The following is a 19,368-nucleotide window of genomic DNA, read 5'->3' as shown; positions in this document are numbered from 1 at the left end:
TTTCAATATATCTCTTTATTTAGGTTGTTGGCATGACATTAAAATAATGACTCAAACATACCATTTTACTATTAAAATATGTCCAAATAAAATATGCCTAATCAAATATGAAATTCAACAATTTCAACCACCCAATATAGTATGAAAAATATTCATGTTTCTACGTGGAACGCAATTTCAATGTATACATAGTTCTGTTGATTATGTTGGAATTAGATTGACTGACTTAAATACATTGATGTAACAACCTGTTAGTCAAGCTAAGTTTTACTCTAATTTCAGTGTTTACAACGCTGGTTGAAATGAGATTGAAAACAGTAGTTTGATTACTTTTTTTGAAATCCAATTTATTTTCCACATATGCTTCCACGTCACAATACGTTGACAAATTACGTTGAAACAACGTTGATTCAACCAGCGTGTGCCCAGTGGGGAGACATTTCACTTTGTACACCCGGCTGTCTCTAGAACAAAATGGATGACTGACTGTCAAAGGACTGTACACTTCCCTTGGTCCCAAGTCCTTCCTAATTCTGGTCAATGATGGGAATCAGCTTCTGACCGTGGGATCCTACAACTGTCTGCTCATGATTTACATTTCTACAGGGCCATTATATTCACTCCTTTTGTCAAGTGCAATTTGCTCTCACTCAGGTACTGTGGGCAGTTGGGGAAGTCTGACAGTGGTTAGATATGGGGGTGGAAAACAAAACTTGCATACCTCTGTCTATCTGCAGTCTTTTTACAACTTGAACCACGCAAAAACCTCACCGGCTTCCCTCCAACAACCATCTGGTTCCACCACCACCCCACCCCCACACTCAATACAAGTTAAAAACAACCCATTTTGGGAAGCTTCAAAATGGCATCTCATTCTGAGAAACAACCAAATGTGAAATGATTCCAAATGTCAACAGACCAAATATGGTGAATGTTGACTTGGGTCTCTCGTGCTTTAATTCAGGGAACTCAGAGGGGGCTAGAAGCGGTGGCCCACAGCATTGGACAAGGAGAGGCCCTGTGGAAAAGTCAACGACTGTTCGCTAGCTGCACACACTAACCCTCACTGTGCTATTCTTCTATGACTGCCAAGGCTGAAAACATTATTCTGAACACTGTCAGGACTGTATCGAATTACATATAGCCTAGCTCTCTTTTGGTTTTCCCTCACATCCCAATATACTTCAACACAGGATTCAGGTTGGGCTAACTGATACCCTCTCTGACAGTACTGCCAATATACACAGACCCAAAACATTTAAAACTGTCGCCAAAAGAGGACCCCTCATTTATAAATGTAGCCCACACAACTTTCAGCTAGCATAGCTTCCTCCCACTTGTTTTCTCAGCGAGGTGGAAGGTGAGATATCATGCTATTTCAGTGATATCACACTGGCCGACCTCGTGGAGAGGGTTACACAGGGAATTCCCTCTGCAGTGCACTCACTCAGACAGACAGACAACTCATGTTTTCCATGCCCACTTCATTTATTTACTCTACAAAATCTGTAAGAAACTACAGTAAAAGGTCAAAGACAAACATGGGAAAAAAACGATTCACCTGCCCTTTGATGAACAGAGAAAGAGAGGTGGGGTAGGTATAAGTCAAACCAAAAAACAAATATACTTATACAACCTTACTAACTGCCGAGGTTTTAGTCATGATGAGTCCCTGGTTCTGCTCTCCCAGACATGGGTGGTGGTGGTAGGGTAGTAGGGGCCACAGAGGCAGGTATTTGGGAGGACCAATTCCACTTAAATTCAGTAAATTCTTGAAAAGAACTGACATTTATTTTTAAAGAGGATTTTCCAATTCCATAATTGATGGAAGTTGAAATGGAACGGACCTCAATCCCATTCCTCTCCCTCTGTCATCATCGGTGTCTGCTCCTCTCCTTGTCTTTAGACTTCTTGGGTGAGTGACTACGGCTACTCTCCCTGTGGCCCTTGTCAAGGCCCTCCGGGCGGTGCTTTTCATGGGACTTTCTGTGCTTATGGTGGCCGTCGCCGTCGTCTCTTTCCCTGGAGTGAGAATGCTGCCGGTCTGTCTTTTTCTCCCGCGGGGTTCCTCCCTGTCCCACTGTAGGTATAACATGGGAGAGAAAGAGGTTTGAGAAAGGTTAGAGAAAAATCTTTGGAGTTGCAGTAACACAGCCAAGTCAAACTCTGCGGAATGACTGTATAGCTGGAGTGACAACTGTTGAAATAATAGGCCAAACCCAAATAACATGCTTACTCATATATTCTTACTCTAATGCTCTGACTGAACATTATTGTGAAACAAAGGACATTTTTCACAAACAATGAGTTGGGGAGACATTTTCAGTCAACCTTGGATTTCTTGGACTTCCCGGTGTCCTCGTTGTCTGAGTGATTGTGCTTCTTGTCTTTGTGTTTCTTCTCAGCATGCCAATAGCTCCCTCCTTCTTCCTCTAAAAGCAGGTCGTACTTGGAGCTTTTGGGAACATTAAGTAAAACGTGAGGAAGTAAAGCGAGTAATTCTTTAAAAGGTTTGCCAAGACAACATTTCAAAGAGAAACTCTTTCTTCCAGAGAAATGTAACTTCCTCCAACAGAAACGTCTTCAAAATAGTCGACCTCTCTAACCTGATTGCTATGTGAAATGGTGCACAGTGGAGTTATTTTACACAGTTCTAACCCCCATCTTTCACTTCATACGAATAGCAAATATAAAAACATTTAAGGATACTCTGGCTTGGGTTTGACTTTATCCTTAAGAGCTCATTTGTGTCCCACGTCTAGGCCTTGAAGTCATCCTTCGTATACTTCTCACCTAGAAAACCCCAAAAAGACCTTGTTAAGTTCTCTACTTAGAAGAGAAGGTAAATGGCACATCCTTTAGCTAAAGTGCCTGATTAAGGCTTAAAGTCTCTGAAAGTATTTATCATGGAATTACTGAAAAACCCAAAATATTAAAAAGAAGTTAATGAGTTATGTTTTAATAAGTGATTACCTTTGCCTTTCCATTTCATCTTTGAGACAGACTGGCTGATGTCCACATGTATGCGTCGGTCATCTATGAGCACGTTGTCCATCTTGAAGAAAGCCTTTTCACAGGGGTCAACTGAGCCCTTATGTGTATAGTGAATAAGGAAACAACCTATCAATTCAGTAAACAAAACCCTTTCAAGTGAATTAATGTGTACTCTCTCAATTTTGACTAACTGGTGCCCTCTATTTGTATTCTGCATAACTGCACTTAAACGATTCCAAAATTAATCTCTTTTTAGCTTAGTCTTGGACTTGTGAATCTGAGTGGATCATTGTTCAACGTTTAAAGAGGGCTAAAATTACTTTATGCTAACTCATGGTACATATAGAAATCAAGTGAAAACCAAACAAATACACATATTTTCAAACTCAATGAAAGCATAGCACAGAGACTCTCCTGACTTCAAGTCTCTGATGATCTCACAGCTGTACCGAAATAAGAACATGTTAATATAGGATAATACACCACTATTCTACCAAGTCTCTGTTCAATTTCAATATTGAAAATGTTTAGGACTAGGTCTATTTCTAATTAAATATGTATCGTAGGGTCATGGAAGCCAGTATGTTGAAATAGACAGGGTGAAGGGGTCTATCTTACCATTTTAGAAGTCCGAAGCGAGAGAAGATGATTTCCAGGTCCTCATCTGTGGTCACAGGGTTCAGCTTCCACACAAACAGAACATTCTCCGGAGGCTTCACTTCCGCATCAGGAAGATCACCCACCTACACAAGCACATATGCACATACACACGGCAACATCTCAAACCGCAAAACTCTCATAAAACCACCATATAATCTTTACAACACTAATATGTTTACCAGCTAATTAACTACTGTTGGGTTCTTCAACAGCAATCAGTACACAAAATGGTAATGTGGAGTGCTAAAAAAATCACGCCTGAAAGTATATGCATCCTCTACAAGGCTAGGTGGACAGATCCACAAGACCCCCATCTCACCATCTCCAGAAGGATGGCCTGGCCGCCGCCTCCTTCAGCAGCTCATCAGCCTCCTTCCCATCTGTGTCGTTGATCACTTCCTCTGCTCCAATACGACCACTCTGCACACCAAAGAGGGTTTGACTTTGCAAATCAACAAAAGGTGTACAGTACATAACATCAAAAAATCTAAAGTAACATCACAGTTACTTTTGTTCAGGTATTGAGAAAATCATTCACCTTTCCTTTGATGAACAGAGAAACTATAAATTAAACCTTATGGCTTTTTATGAAAGTAACATTGTTTTCAAATTGTTCAAATTTCATCCACTTTTGCTCTGAAATGGGAGATATGCATTGCTTTGACTTCAAATGGTACCGAAAGTACCCAGTCACTCACATCCAGCTGTTCCTTGGTAGGCTCGGGGCAGCGGTCCGGCACAGGCAGGTCAGCAGGGTCATCGAAAGGGTCTTCCAGGATCACAGTGTGGTTTATCCTGCAATGACACAAAACAAGTGTCACACTTCTCTTCTCCTCACTTTATACTGGGATGTCTGAGTAGGTCATTGCATCTACACCTCTGTATGGGAGCTATTCATGAGGGAATTTGAAAGTGTATTCAATTATATTCTAATTTACCCCTAACATTGCTGCATTTAAATATGGTACAAGGAAATGAAATCTGCTCACCTGATATCCTGAAAAGGGATGAAGTCCTTATCAATGAAAGTGTCATTGATCTTATCCAAGACACCAAAACCCTCTGACACCTCACCGAACACAGAGCCCTGAACATTAACATGCATCACTTGCGATAAGGTTTTGGACACACAACTTTATAGGGTTAGGGTTCCCACACTGCCATATTTCCATGTTACATTGCTTGTTTACGGAAGACAGACGGAAGACAGAGTGGACTACCTGTAGTAATTAGCTATCTGCATCTCTGAACACCTGTGCGTAAACAGAAGATGGACGCCACAAACTTGTTGTCACTGAAAAAAATACTGTCAGCTGCAACTGTTAAAACCAGTCAAAACAGTGTACAGCAGTGGAGGCTCTTCAGAGGAGGATGGGGAGGACCATCCTCAGTGAATTTCATAAAAATAGTGAAACATTTAAAGTTATCGTTCTCACATTTACACTTAGCAGACACTCATATCCAGAGCAACTTACAGTAGTGAGTGCATACATTTTCTGTACTGGTTCCCCATGGGAATCGAACCCACAACCTTGGGATTGCAAGCACCATGCTCTACCAACTGAGCTACACAGGTCATTTAGATAAAACTACACAAAATATATTCACATCACCAAATAATTTATTAAAACACACTGTTTTGCAATAAAGGTCTACAGTAGCCTCAACGGCACTCTGTAGGGTAGCACCAAGGTGTAGCCGGAGGACAGCTAGCTTCTGTCGTCCTCTGGGTACATTGACTTCAATACAAAACCTAGGAGGAGGCTCATGGTTATCATCCCCTTCCATAGACTTACACAGTAATTATGACAACTTCCGGAGGACATCCTCCAACCAATCAGAGCTCTTACAGCATGAACTGACATGTTGTCCACCCAATCAAAAGATCAGAGAATGAATCTAGTACTGAAAGAATAAGCTACTGCTAACTAGCACTGCAATGCATAACGTGGTGAGTAATGTGAGTCAACTAACATTACTCACCAAGTTGAACAGTTTTGAACTAATTAATAAATAAAAAATGGAGTAGGGAGAGAGAGCGCTAACTATATATATTTGTATAATTTTTTTTACTTTCACTTAAATTACTTAGCAAATGCAGCTAGCTAGTTTAGCCTACTCAAACAGAGTTAGCTAGCTGGCTATCCAACACTGGAACTCTTACCGAGGTAAATACAGTTTCAGGTTGGATATTCACCGGATATTCGCCTGTAGTTTTCCTTACTTCCACCAACAGCAGTTAGGGACCGTCAACATACTGACAAATAAAAAAATTAACATTTCAATAGCTCTTTAACCATTACTCCTAAAACATTCAAAACTGGTTGTAGCTAACCCGTTGGCATAGACATACATTGCACACACTTTCTTTTTGTCGATTTACATCTCACACTATTTTAAAATATTTATTTACATTTTTGAATTTCATATGACCTACTGACTTCAAACATGTTTCAGAATGTACACTCAGTGGGCCTACACATTGCACACCCTTTAGTTTGTCCATTTTCATCTCACATTAGTTATTCCACTGTACTGGATCTAATACATTTTAGCATTTTACATACATTCATAAGTGTAATAACTTTTTATGACATACTGTGAAAAACTCTCTTGGCTGCTGGCTCTGCCACTTTCAGACATGCGCAGAGCAGACTGAAAGGGGAAGGGGAGCGCTTGACTTGAACCACAGGGGTTCTCTGTAAAGAGAGAGTAATCCAAAAGGCACAGACACACCCCTTGACTTTCAATTGGCAACCTTGACCTGTATGTATTCTCTCCTGATTGGTCTCCGTGGTGTTTAGTCAATGGGAACTCCGTTGCCGGCCCCATCATAAAGTTTTTACACAGTCTGGCAGTCTGACTAAAGTGCCAGAGGTATGAGGAGAGACTTCCTCCTTTGTATTTATGGTAACAAATATTTCCTAACACTTTGGATCCTATTCTTGACACAATGTATCAATGCAAAAAAAAAAAAAAAAAAAAAGACTAATTACTGTCCATGAGCAACCTCAACCTTGTGGGTCTGTGGGTGTTTTGGCCAATCAAGTGCCAACTCAATTTTACCACTGACTAGTCTCTCATGCCCCTATGAACGGGGACACAGGGTAATAGTTTTTATTCTAAACCAGCGCTTTTTTACTGGAGAACACTAACCCCTAACTGGGGCTCTTTTCTTGACACATAGTAGCAGTTCACCAGATAAAAAGTCAAGAAGATCAAAAAGTAGATTGTTGTAAGGGTGTATTACATCCTGTGCTGGCCCCATTGTCATATCCATTCTGGATTCTGAGTGGTAAAATCATAGCTGAAAAATGCCTCTATGTATGTGTTTACTGTATGTGGGAATGTTTTATGTCCGTCCTACATGTAGTGTTGGTACATATAATATTCCTCAACTGCATATATCATAAATTGCTATTGCAAATAGAAGTATTATGTTCAACAACTGACATTTTCAGATATTATTTTGACAAACACACTAACACACTTTAGTGCTTACAATTCATTCTCGATTGTCATAGACTTAGACTGGGCACTGTCATCTGTGATCATTGTGATATGACTTTCTTTAAGCACGTACTGATGAAACTGTCACTTAATATTTTTTTACTAAAGCCTACAAACGCTCTACATTTATTCACTCTGTGATAGGGTTGGATCCTATATGCTACTTCTATTATTCTCCTGTAAATGGTTCAGTGCCTATAATTTAGGCTGTGTGTAGAATGGGGTATAAAGGAAATTACCTCTACTAGATTATAGTGATAAGGAAATCAGCATACAGTTTTGGCCTGTGTATTTATTTGCCTATAACTAATCAGAATTCCATTATGTTTACATAAAAATGAGAATACTTCAAAATGAGAAGATCCTGCCATGGAAAAGACAACTGAGGAGCTATTGAAATTCGAATGTAAACAAGTTCGTACTTTGTTTACGCTCCCTAACTAATTCAACTAGGAATACAAAATGCTGCTCACATTTCCACATGTTTATTAGATTTGGAAAGCGAATTAATGTCCAAATCGTGAAAATAAGACCTGTGCAATGTTGTGCGCAATTTGTCCAGCATCATGACACTATTTGGAGTCTGTGGCTCAAGTGGTTTGAAAGTGCGAATATCCAACTTAAAACAGTTTTTACCTCAGTGGAACTCTTCCAAGTCAAGGTAAGCTTTTGGTTTTACAAATGTATTGCCACCGGTCTAACTGCTAAACTGTTTACTGACTATACTGCATGATTGTAGAGGGTTTACTAACGCGTTAGTTATTAGCTATGTTGTCTATGAAGCTACTTTAGCTAATATGGTGACAACGATGTAGCGGTTATGATATGGAAAAGTTTTCGCTAGGTCACAGGCAGCTGATGTGTTGTGCATTGAAGTCCACAAGCAAAGGGAAAATGTGAGAGGAGGAGAGCACGTAGATGCGAGAACGAATACAACAAGCTGTTTGTATGTGGCTATGAAAGTGACCGGTTTGCGCGCATTCCGCCGATTCTGTTGAAAAACGTTTCGTAAACGGAACGAAATGGGGATAAACATATGAATTTGTCCAATAGAAACTCTCGTTTGCAACTGTTGGACTAATGACAACTACACCAGAGCCTAGACCTACTAGATGCAGGCAAGAGTATGCACCACTGTCTGTCACCTCAAATCTTTCTCTCGACCCGTGTGCACCTACGTTGTAAACTTCTAGAACCGTACCGCAATTGAGAATTGATTCACGTTTAGATTGAGAATTTGGCTGTTTTGATTTCCAGACCAATTCGCCTTTAAACAGAACATGTAAGGTCCTTTGACTTTAAGGATTAACGTGAGACTCCTTTAGACCATTAATATTGGGATAGGAATTCTCTCCCGGCCTTAGTTTCAATGATCCACCACATCAACACAGAGTAACCTGTCATATTAAGCGTATCCATGGCAATCCTATGTTTCTGAAATGTTAGCGAGTTATCTGAAATATAATACTAACAAGTTAACTAACATTTAGCTTTGCTAGCTAGCTAGCAATATGCTATAGATTGGCAATGGTTAGCAATCTTGTTAGCAGTAGAATAAAAATTGCGTTTTTAATTTGAGCAAATGTCATTATCACATGTAGGCTGTGTGTAACCAGACATTAACGTTGGTGCATGTTTTCTTACTTTTAGGCCGTTCTTCTGTAAATAAATCAATAACTATATCACCAAATGTTGTTCAAGAAGAACCGCCATGCTTGCGCACGCGCTTTTGATTGATTTCGGAGTCACTTGGGCCGGGGGTGTTGTTTCCTCCACGATCATACGACAGCTAGAAGATGGCGATGAAACGAACATCACTTTATACACTATGTGTACTGTTTATGTCATTCATTTTCGCTGAGTCTTCACCTCGACAATTGAACACGGTAGGAGACGACTCCACCACTAGATAGCTACATGAATTGGTGGGCAGGTAGCCTAGTGATTAGAGCGTTGTGCCAGTAAGTTAACCGAAAGGTTGCTCGATCGAATCCCGGAGCTGACGATGTAAAAATATGCCGTTCTGCCCCTGAACAAGGCAGTTAACCCACTGTTCCCCGGTAGGCCGTCATTGTAAATAAGAATTTGTTCTTAACTTGTCTAGTTAAATAAAGGTTAAAATAAAAGTAACGTTAATCTTGGTAGCTAGCTAGCTAATGTTATTTGGCTAATGGATGCTAACGTTACCTTTTGTTGCTATCTGACTCATTGCAGCTAGCTAATGTTTATGTTGTTTGCCAGGTAGCATGAGCGTAATACTAGCAAGCTAGAATGCCCTCAAGTATGTCACTCTCGAATGTTCTGATGTTTTGGTGAATACCTTGCTGCCTACCACATTAGCTAACTTATATCATGATCATAATAATTAATGGCCGCTTTCCTATTCTTGATTCTCACACAGGAAAGTATTCTGATCAATGTGACAGCAGGGACATTGAATGATACACAGGTGCAGGAGTCCAACAACTTGCAGGTACGCTATACTATGATGTAGTGGTCCATGATTAAGCCAGTCAGAATGGTATTGAATAACAACATAACGTATAGCTCAACACATGTTCATTTTCAGATCAACCTGAATATTTCAGTGGATGAAGAGCAGGTGCTCATCAATGACATCCCTGTGGAGTTGTCAGGGGTGACCAGGTTGAACTGCCAAGCCTTGCTGTGTGAGTAGTGAAAATGTTTCTGGTGCTTATAACTTCGCTACAGCACAGCATTCTGCACCTGATTTAAAACAGCCTTTCACTTTGTTTACAGTGGATACCACCAATGGCACAAGTGAATTTGAATCTGGTGACTATGTCTCCACTGTCACCCGGGTGATGGTGAGCCAGAATCGCTTGTGGAGTGATTCAGAAGAGGTGGTGGCTCTCCAAGTGTTCAGCGAGGTCATCGAGATGGAGGGGAAAAAGGTCAAGTTAGTTGATTGAGAAAAGGACAATAGGATATTTATGTAACAGCTAATTGAGCATATTTGCACCATGGTGGTACAATGATGGAAAATCTGTGATCTTATGTCTTTGTATACTTTTCTATCATTTAGGTCCAGCAGCCAGAAATGTGTGAAGTGAAGATACTGATGAGCCCCAATTTCCAGACGCTTGCTCAGTATACCAACACCTATCCCATTGGACACAGTGAGATTTTCAGGATCCCAAGGGAAAATGATGTGGTCATCACAGATCCAACAAATCCTAAAAAAGGTATGCAAGAACAGCTGTTTTCGTTCACTTTTCATACTCTCACATGAAAGGACAAGATAACTGAATTCTATTGCTAAAGCAATGTTCCTAAATCAATTTGTGAATGATAATGATCCACTTCCTTCTGCTCAGCTGAAGACCAAGTGATGTCCCAGACCACCAGTCATTACCCTCTGAAGCATGCGGACACCACCCAGGAGGAGACTGCTGCCCCAGGCAAGCTCCCTGAGACTCCCCTCCGCATGGACCCAGACCTGCTGTATGATAACAATGATGAGGGTGATGACTTGGGAGGGCTGTCGGATCAGATGCAGACAGAGGCACCACTCAAAGAATCTATTTCTTCTTACAGTGTAAGTAAATTGGACATTTGATCCAAATCGAATATTGCAAAATCCCTTTACTAGAATGTGCTCTGGACTTAAAATCTGTTTGCAGGCCATGTGTCGATGGGTGGAGGAGGTGAGGGACCGCCTGCGACGCTTCTGGTCTGAGTCCTTGCCCCTGTTCTTCTTGGTCATGTGGGTGGTAGTGATTGGTGTGGTTGGGTCAGCGGTCATTGTCAAGATCCTGGACATGTTCTTCCCAACATGCGAACACAAGTACGTTTTCACACAGGTCCGGTTGAACCTGCTTACATGATTGTTGTAGAATTAAATTAAACATTGCCAGGTCAGTGTGCAGGATTTTACCTTAGTGCCAAGACCAGTTAATTAGGCACATCTGTTCTCTCATCTTTTCTTAAGTGTGATGCTCATGATAATGTACTTTTCCTCTAGGGGAATTTCCCATTTAAATCCTGTGACTCTGATGCCGGAAGATGAGAAACACACCCTGCTGGAGAACATTGAAATAGAGGTAGAGGAGGTGAAAAGGCCTTCAATGAAAACTGAAGATGGATGAAGTGGAGTCTGATTGCATCTGTTGAAAACACAAGGCATTATGTGGTTAGAGAAACCATAATCTCTTTGTAGCACTTATTACACATGCATTGCAAACACAACATGTTTAACTTTAACTTTATTTCTCAAACATTATACCCTCCTCTCAAAGACGGAATCTGAAATGTTACTACTTTAAGCAGAGCTGCATACTGCATTATTTTTCATATTCTGATTGTGTTACCTCACAGTGCCTCTGTTACCATTCTACTTTGCATTATGAAATACTGACTTCCTATTGGCTTATTTTTGATTGCTCATTTCATAATATTTGATCATTCTGACTGGAGGATTGAACTGAGGATTTGGTGTTTGTTTGCATGCAACTTTAAGTCATAAGACAAATAGCTTTTATTTACTGTATTTGAACCATTGCATAATATTGTCAGAGCCTCACCAATGCATTTGTTGTAAAATGTAAACAACAAAACATATTTTCACGTTGGTATTACATTTTGACTGAACTTGACTGGCCTGCGCTGAGGTTCATTTAAAGACAGGTGGTCCTAGTCTTGCACCCATCATTATGAGTGCAGTGTCGAACAGAGAATGAGCAAATATGAGATCTCATTCCAACCATTTCAATTGATAGAGACGGCAGTTAGTTCTTATAGCTGAATGATCTCTGGAACATAATCACTTGGATCTCTCACAGAACATTGCAGATAGACCTGGAAAGTATAGAACAGACATTAACTGCTTTAGAGAGTCATGTCCTGTCTATATAGTCCATTTCTGTTCACTCTGAATATACTCCTGCTGCTTTATGCCTTGAAATGTATGAATATGGTTACTGGATGTTCTTTGCAATGTGAGTGAATGACAATGGCTGTGCACAGTCAACAGACATCTGAAGCTACACTGATAGGACCTTATACACTTTAGTCTCAGAATATACTCAAACCTACTCCTCTCCCAATAGCTTATTGGCTGGTTTGCCTCAAAGCAGGCTAGGCATGACCAAAATATAATTGTATCAATGTGATTCTCAAGATTAGGCTCCTGGTTGACATATGGGGCCCTTGCACATTGACTTAGTAGCCATAGTATGGAATGCAGTTGGCTGTCAATGAAACAACTTCATAATAGGAAACTGCATGCTGATTTGAACTTGAGTGGGTGAATTAGAACTTAGTTATTTTACCTTTTGCTTCTATGGTGCCTCAATTCAATTTCAATCTTGTGTTTTACTAAAGCATGGGAGCATGGCATGTGTGCATCATGTATTTTCATTCAAATCAAACTGTACATTGGATTCCCAAATCCTGCTCAATAAAAATGTTTCTGTAAATGTTCTTGTGACATTTACTCAGTCTACACAAAGCACATGGAAGCCTTGTCAATGCAAGTCATATTGTACTTTTAACTTTATTAACAAAATTGTTAGTGTTTATGATTGTATATACATTCAAATTTGAACCAGGTAGTCCCCTAAATACACATTAAGAAAATAAAATTAAGTGCATATAATAAATGGTTTCAGGTAGTGTAACTGATTAACAGATATCCCAATAGCACATCACCAGATAAAACCCAAAGACACTGGATAATTTGGTAGCAAAAGGTGTTCAAGGCAAATAGTAAGGATTATAGGATTAGCTCTGTGGACCCATAAAACCTATTGAACACAAATCTGGGAATCTTTCCTACCAATTGTGTTATGCCCATGAGACTGACTAATTGTATATTTCATATTGTAAACCATGTAGTTTGGGTCCTGGATGCTAATTGGCCGATACAGCATTTCAACCATGTGTATACCAGACTATACCACTTGTATGACATAAATATAAATGTTTACCGTTCTATTTATGTTGATAACTTGTTTATAATCAATACAAGGCACCTTGGTGTGGTATATGGACTGTATCCAGGAGGATATTTACCAAGAGAAGCAGTTGGTTACCCTACTTTAAGGCATGTCGCATCACCTAGCCTAAAATATAAATAATTTACAAAGAAAAGGAAGACATGAGTTTAAGTATTGTTCCCAGAATATATACTGAGCCTCCCACTAATTCCTCTGCAGATTTGAGGTGCTGCAGGCTTCCTGATTAACTTTCAGCAGGAGCCAAACTCTTCAATCCACTTCTCATACTCCTCCAGGTCGGAAGCTGATACAGACAGACACTTTCTTCAGAGAAGACTCAAAGTCCTCCATGGTGGTGGGCATGTGCATCTCGTCCCGGGAGATGTTATGGATCTCCTCTGGCGTCAGCCCCTCGATCCTTCGCCGCATGGCCATCAGAGAGGCATCCCTACAGACGTCATGGAGAGAGGGTTCACTCAAGGCAATGGAACACAAATAACATTACTTTCCACAATTAGGTTAAGAATGATTCCATTATTTCCTTATTTGAGAGGCATCTCATTTTCAAATCAGTGATAGTCTTCGCTGAGGTATTGGAACTAACATACTTGACCAATCTAGTGTTTATTTGTGACTGGTTTCTATTTGTTAAAGAAAAAACTAACCTAAAAAAGTAAAGGCCTTACCTGCACACGTTGGTGATGTCTGCTCCTGAGTAGCCCTCCATCTGCTCTGCTATCTTGGCCATGTCCACATCATTGGCCAGCTCCTTCAGGTTTATCTTCAGCAGCTCCACTCTGCCCTTGGCTGCAGAGAAAACAAGCAAACATCACGTACGCCATTGTGAATGAATATATACAGTGCATTCGGAAAATATTCAGACCCCTTCCCTTTTTCCACGTTGTTACGTTACAGCCGTATTCTAAAATGGATTAAATAAAAAAAAATCCTTATCAATGTAAAGCAATACCCTATAATGAAAAATCTAAAACAGGTTTAGAAATGTTTACAAATTTAGAGAACAAATGTACTTATTTACATAAGTATTCAGACTCGAAATTGAGCTCAGGTGCATCCTGTTTCCATTGTTCATCCTTTACTCAGTACTTTGTTGAAGCACCTTTGGCAGTGATTACAGCCTCAAGTCTTCTTGGGTATGACGCTACAAGCTTGGCACACCTGTATTTGGAGAGTTTCTCCCATTCTTCTCTGCTGATCCTCTCAAGCTCTGTCAGGTTGGATGGGGAGCGTCGCTGCACAGCTATTTTCAGGTCTCTCCGGAGATCTTTGATAGGGTTCAAGTCCAGGTTCTGGCTGGGCCACTCAAGGACATTCAGCGACTTGTCCCGAAGCCACTCCTGCGTTGTCTTGGCTGTGTGCTTACGGTTGTTGTCTTGTTGGAAGGTGAACCTTCGCCCCAGTCTGAGGTCCTGAGCAGGTTTATATCAAGGATCTCTTTGTACTTTGCGTCGATCCTGACTAGTCTCCCAGTCCCTGCCACTGAAAGACATCCCCACAGCATGATGCTGCCACCATCATGCTTCACCATAGGATGGTGCCACATCCTCCAGATGTGACGCTTGTCCTTCAGGCCAAGAGTTCAATATTGGTTTCATCAGACTAGAGAATCTTGTTTCTCATGGTCTGAGTCCTTTAGGTGCCTTTTGGCAAATTCCAAGCGGGCTGTCATGTGCATTTTCCTTAGGAGTGGCTTCCGTCTGGCCACTCTACCATAAAGGCCTGATTGGTGGAGTGCTGCAGACATGGATGTCCTTCTGGAAGGTTCTCCCATCTGCACAGAGTAACTCTGAAGCTCTGTCAGAGTGACCATTGGGTTTTTGGCAACCTCCCTGACCAAGGCCCTTCTCCCCCGACTGCTCAGTTTGGCTGGGCGGCCAGCTCTAGGAAGAGTCTTGGTGGTTCCAAACTTCTTCCATTTAAGAATGATGGAGGCCACTGTGTTCTTTTAGGACCTTCAATGCAAAAAAATGGGTACTCTTCCCCAGATCTGTGCCTCGAAACACTCCTGTCTCGGCGCTCTACGAACAATTTGTTGGCTCTAACATGCACTGTCAACTGTGGGACCTTATATAGACAGGTGTGTGCATTTCCAAATCATGTTCAATCAATACAATTTACCACAGGTGGACTCAAATCAAGTTGTAGAAACATCTCAAGGATGATCAATGGAAACAAGATGCACCTGAGCTCAATTTCGAGTCTCATAGCAAAGGGTTCGAATACTTATGTAAATAAAGTATTTCTGTTTTTAAAATGTGCAAAAAATTCTAAAACATGTTTTCACTTTGTCATTATGGGGTATTGTGTGTACATTGCGGAGTTTTTAATTTAATTTAATCAATTTTAGAATAAGGCTGTAATGTAACAAAATGTGGAAAAGGTCAAGGGGTCTGAACACTTTCCGAAAGCACTGTGTGTGTATATGTATATGAGTTCACTTTTAGATTTTAGATGTTTAACTGTATGTGGCCTTCCCTGTAGCTCAGTTGGTAGAGCATGGTGTTTGCAACACCAGGGTTGTGGGTTCGATTCCCACGGGGGGCCAGCACAGAAAAAAAAAAAAAAAAAAGTATGATATGTATGAAATTGTATGAAATGTATGCATTCACTACTGTAAGTCGCTCTGGATAAGAGCGTCTGCTAAATGACTAAAATGAAATGAAAAATGAAAATGAAATGTATGTTTCAGGAAAGCAGTGTCAAGTGTAAATTATCATAGTCCACAGACTGACACGTGATAGTCCGGTGTCCCATTGTGACATAGCTACGTGGCTCTGAGACAACCATCAAAATGGGAATGCACAGCCCGAACGTGCACCTCCCCACGATTCCCAACTAATGCGGTTTCGGTAAGCGTCCTCCATTCATTTGAATGTGTTGACAGTTGGATAAATTGCTTGAAAATTCAAAAAGTATGAAAGGCAACATACAAATATTCTAGAATACTGCTGTCCATATGCCTACATGTTTTTTGGACTATGATAGACGATTTACAGTGAGTAGTGTTTGTGGACCTGAAGGCAGAGGGATGTAGATTATTTTTTCCAGACGTCGCCTCAGAGCCTCATCGATGTCCCAGGGGGTCCCAGGGGAAGTTGGTGATGGTGCTGGCAGCCACTATCTTAGAGGGATCCTCATTCTCTGATGCTCCTCCCACACCTAAACAACAGCATAATATCCTAGGAACGATAGCATCAAAAACTATAGCAAAATTCGATCACTGCTATGTATTTAGGGTACAATAATTTATTGGGCAAGAAACATTTTTATATAGACATGAATTGTGCATATAATTAATTTGGCCTTCTATAAGCAGAGTAGCTGCTGTGTGTGTACCATCCATCTGGACCAGCAGCTCTGCCTTCACCCGTCGGCTAGCCTCATGTTCCTCTGACGTTCCTCTGCGGCTGCACATGGAGTCAACCTCATCGATGAATATGGTGGTGGGAGCATAGAACCGGGCCTGTCCAGAGGAGAAAAGAAACACTGACTAGAGCCACAACACCTCAAAAACACCACCCTTTCACATCATGTAATATGATACCACCAGTTTTCTTCTAGGAAAAAAATATTCCACCTGGGCAGGGAAGCTGACGAGGATCTTACCATTTCAAATAGAAGGCGGACCAGTTTTTCAGACTCCCCTCTGTACTTGGAAGTGAGAGTAGAAGATGAAACATTGAAGAATGTGGTTCTGCACTCTGTCGCAACGACTTTGGCCAGAAGAGTCTTTCCTGTGCCTGGAGGACCCACCATCAGCACACCCTAGGAAAATATTGCACATGAATACACCACATATTAGCAAGGCATCGTATCAACTCTTCCAATCAAAATAACGTATTAATCAAGTGGGCCTTGGGCTTCCATGTATACCTTACATGGTCTTCGTATGCCTTTGAAAAACTCTGGCATCTACATGGGTAGCACAACAGCTTCTTTTAAAAGCTTTTTTGCTTCTTCCAAATGGGCAATATCATCCCTACAGGCATTAAACAAGCAAGTATTTCCTGTTGTATGTTTTTAGAATTATCCTGTTCAGGATGTTAATAATCTTAATGTTAATATGTTAATAATCTTAACACTACAGCATACAATGACATTCTAGACAATTCTGTCCTCCCAATTTTGTGACAACAGTTTGGGGAAGGCCTTTTCCTGTTTCAGCATGACAATCCCCCTGTGCACAAAGAGAGGACCATACTGAAATGGATTGCTGAGATCGGTGTGGAAGAACTTGACTGGTCTGAACAGAGCCCTGACCTCAACCCCATCGGACACCTTTGGGATGAATTGGAACGCCGACTGCGAGCCAGGCCTAATCGCCCAACATCAGTGCCCGACCTCACTAATGCTCTTGTAGCAATGTTCCAACATCAGGTGGAAAGCCTTCCCAGAAGAGTGGAGGCTGTTATAGCGGCAAAGGGGGGACCAAATCCATATTAATGCCCATGATTTTGGAATGGGATGTTCGACAAGCAGGTGTCCACATACACTACATGATCAAAAGTATGTACATGATGTATGGAAAAGGTGTGCACAGCAGTAGTTATATAGGATGAGCCTCGACTAGAATCCAGTATATACATATGAAGTGGGTAAAACAGTATGTAAACATTATTGAAGTGACCAGTGTTCAATGACTATGTACATAGGGCAGTAGTCTCTATGGTGCAGATTTAAGTACCGGGTGGCACTCCAAATAATACATTCATGTTCAGCTATTTTGTAGGCCAAAACTAAAAGGTCACATTTAGACCTCAAGTAGGTCTATACCTTTGTGAGCGCTGCAAGAAAGAAACCAGGCTACTTATTATCAGATACTCTGAGCAATAATCCCACTCATTATTTATTTTATTCAAACAAACAGCTTACTAACCAAACTACACACCCAATCAGATACAATGTAAAGACCTGAAAACAACTTAAATATATTTTCCCAGTAAAGTGCAATATCCACTTATGAATGGGCCTGTAAATCTATACAATAGAATAGGAATGTGTGAGAAAGGAGTCCATACAGTACCTGCACTCTACTTGTACAGGCCATATGTCACTAACGCTGTCTTTATTACTTGGTGGTTTGGATGGGGTGGTCTCCAGTTTAACATGTTCTAGAGTTGTCATTATTTCTTCAACCTGTTTGTTTTCTTCGTTTATCTCTTCCATACCTGTAAGAGATGTCAAGAGCAAGGGTTGAAGTGACATTTGCAGACATTTTCTGACCAAAACTCGGTTTAAATGAAACTTTGTTTTCAAAGTGAAACGTCTTATATTTTACCTTTTGCCATCTTTGTTGGAAGCTACTATCCCGTAATGTAAAAAGGTGTTTCTTAATTTGTTCAAGTACTCCCTGATAGCAAACAATAGCAGAACTGTAGTTCCCAAGTAAGGCGTACTCTCGAGCAAGTTTCACGTTTTCACTGATCTCATGCAGACTCATTCTAGGGGATGAAGAACATTAGTTGTTTGTACAGTTCTCTCCAGAAGTGACGACAACAGAGATTATGTAAAACAAAACATCAAGGGCAAGAGTCGACAAGACGGACATAAGGATGTGCCAGCTCTATCTGAATGTTAGCTTACTTAACATAACTTGGCTAGCTGGCTAACTAACTCAGCTAGCTAGCCAACACGTTTCAGATGAACGAGCAAACAGCACCACCATTTAGAAAAACAATACCAGTAATACAACGGGCAAAAGTATGTCACAACGTTACTGGCACATAAAAATACAACTTCAAACTAGCTCCCAAACGTCTTTAGCATGCTAGTTAGCTCTAGTGCTAACGTTAACTAGCTAGACCCACCTGTTGCATTGTTGATGGGAAAGAGAAATACGACATAAAAGTGTTGAACCGCACCCACGGACTGAAACACAAATGGATCCCCAAGGGTTTGAAAATGGCTAAAATCTATAGAATACTGGTAGCTACATAAATAGCGTTTATTTTCGTCTGACAAGAGAGCTTCAACAACCACACCAAAGCCGCCTCTTTGAAGCTGTCAAAGCGTCATATCCTGAACTGAATTCAGAACCATAGCGGCAGCAGTACTACTACTGTTGTCACTCTTTCATGTACCAAAAGTGTAAATAATATGGTTGTTAGCTGTATTTCATGGGCTTTGGCCCTCTTCACCAGACTCCACGTTTGGGTGAAGATACTGGCATTGTTGATTTGTATAGCTAGTAGAGCCAGCCTGTATATTGGATAGTTCCAGGGGTGTC

At 40.8% G+C, this 19,368-nt stretch overlaps 1 protein-coding gene and 2 pseudogenes across 3 annotated transcripts; 1 reads left to right on the top strand and 2 right to left on the bottom strand.

Annotated features, from left to right (window-relative positions):
- On the bottom strand, positions 1 to 5,185 carry LOC115174889 (peptidyl-prolyl cis-trans isomerase-like 4; annotated as a pseudogene).
- Positions 5,186 to 7,630: 2,445 nt separating this feature from the next.
- On the top strand, positions 7,631 to 12,602 carry LOC115174885 (glycoprotein integral membrane protein 1-like). Of its 3 annotated transcripts, none has more exons than XM_029733879.1 (8): positions 7,631 to 7,825; positions 9,566 to 9,637; positions 9,734 to 9,833; positions 9,925 to 10,079; positions 10,211 to 10,370; positions 10,503 to 10,723; positions 10,809 to 10,972; positions 11,150 to 12,602. In XM_029733879.1, exons 1-8 carry the CDS (start codon positions 7,646 to 7,648, stop codon positions 11,271 to 11,273), a joined length of 1,176 nt encoding a protein of 391 aa, XP_029589739.1. In that variant the 5' UTR covers positions 7,631 to 7,645; the 3' UTR covers positions 11,274 to 12,602. The 3 variants fall into 3 exon arrangements, with proteins under 3 accessions (XP_029589739.1, XP_029589741.1, XP_029589740.1); XM_029733881.1 differs by lacking the exon at positions 7,631 to 7,825 and adding an exon at positions 7,844 to 8,282; XM_029733880.1 differs by lacking the exon at positions 7,631 to 7,825 and adding an exon at positions 8,307 to 9,050.
- Positions 12,603 to 12,660: 58 nt separating this feature from the next.
- On the bottom strand, positions 12,661 to 19,170 carry LOC115174888 (katanin p60 ATPase-containing subunit A1-like; annotated as a pseudogene).
- Between the last annotated feature and the right edge of the window lie 198 nt (positions 19,171 to 19,368).

The sequence above is a fragment of the Salmo trutta genome, chromosome 35 (assembly GCF_901001165.1).
Source record: "Salmo trutta chromosome 35, fSalTru1.1, whole genome shotgun sequence".
NCBI classification, from domain to species: Eukaryota; Metazoa; Chordata; class Actinopteri; order Salmoniformes; family Salmonidae; genus Salmo; species Salmo trutta.
The sequence above is the reverse complement of the archived record's forward strand: the minus strand, read 5'-3'. Positions and strand labels throughout refer to the sequence as shown.

Excerpts from the sequence above, each read along its gene's own strand:
- LOC115174885 (XM_029733879.1), top strand. The coding sequence starts at position 7,646 with ATGTTTATTAGATTTGGAAAGCGAATTAATGTCCAAATCGTGAAAATA. Across the intron at positions 10,080-10,210 it reads TCGAGATGGAGGGGAAAAAG|GTCCAGCAGCCAGAAATGTG; the intron begins GTCAAGTTAGTT and ends TCTATCATTTAG. Across the intron at positions 10,973-11,149 it reads TTCCCAACATGCGAACACAA|GGGAATTTCCCATTTAAATC; the intron begins GTACGTTTTCAC and ends CTTTTCCTCTAG.